The sequence below is a fragment of the Cariama cristata genome, unplaced genomic scaffold, assembly GCF_000690535.1.
Source record: "Cariama cristata isolate BGI_N322 unplaced genomic scaffold, ASM69053v1 scaffold37448, whole genome shotgun sequence".
NCBI lineage: Eukaryota > Metazoa > Chordata > Aves > Cariamiformes > Cariamidae > Cariama > Cariama cristata.
In genome coordinates this window covers 2,638-2,912 of record NW_009633508.1, presented here as the reverse complement: position 1 = coordinate 2,912, position 275 = coordinate 2,638, and the positions used below count along the sequence as shown (strand labels likewise).

The 275-nt window shown below is 65.1% G+C and overlaps 1 protein-coding gene across 1 annotated transcript in view; it reads right to left on the bottom strand.

Annotated features, from left to right (window-relative positions):
* LOC104166743 (creatine kinase U-type, mitochondrial-like) overlaps positions 1-275 on the bottom strand; it is a gene marked incomplete at both ends in the record, with an annotated part of 3,545 nt that overhangs the window by 705 nt on the left and 2,565 nt on the right. The window contains one exon of the mRNA XM_009706779.1: positions 2-173. Coding sequence (XP_009705081.1) covers positions 2-173 — 172 coding nt within the window. The remainder of the gene's footprint in view (position 1; positions 174-275) is intronic.

Here is a 275-nt window from a genome sequence, read left to right as displayed (position 1 = left end):
TGTCCGCCCATCCACAGGGCTGGCGCAGTGGGGGCCGGAGGGCACTCACCTCCTTCAGGCCCCGACAGAACCGCTCGAAGACGCGCTTCATGTTGCCACCCTTCTCCATGGAGATGATGCGCGTGTGGTCCTCCTCGTTGATCCAGATCAGGAAGGTCTTCTCATTGTTGTGCCTAGGGACAGGACAGTGTGTGGCTGTGCTGGTGGCTGGCAGAGGCCCCGTGCCCACTCCGCCACCCGTGCCAGCCCCAGCCATGCCCCTTCCGGCCCCCTGA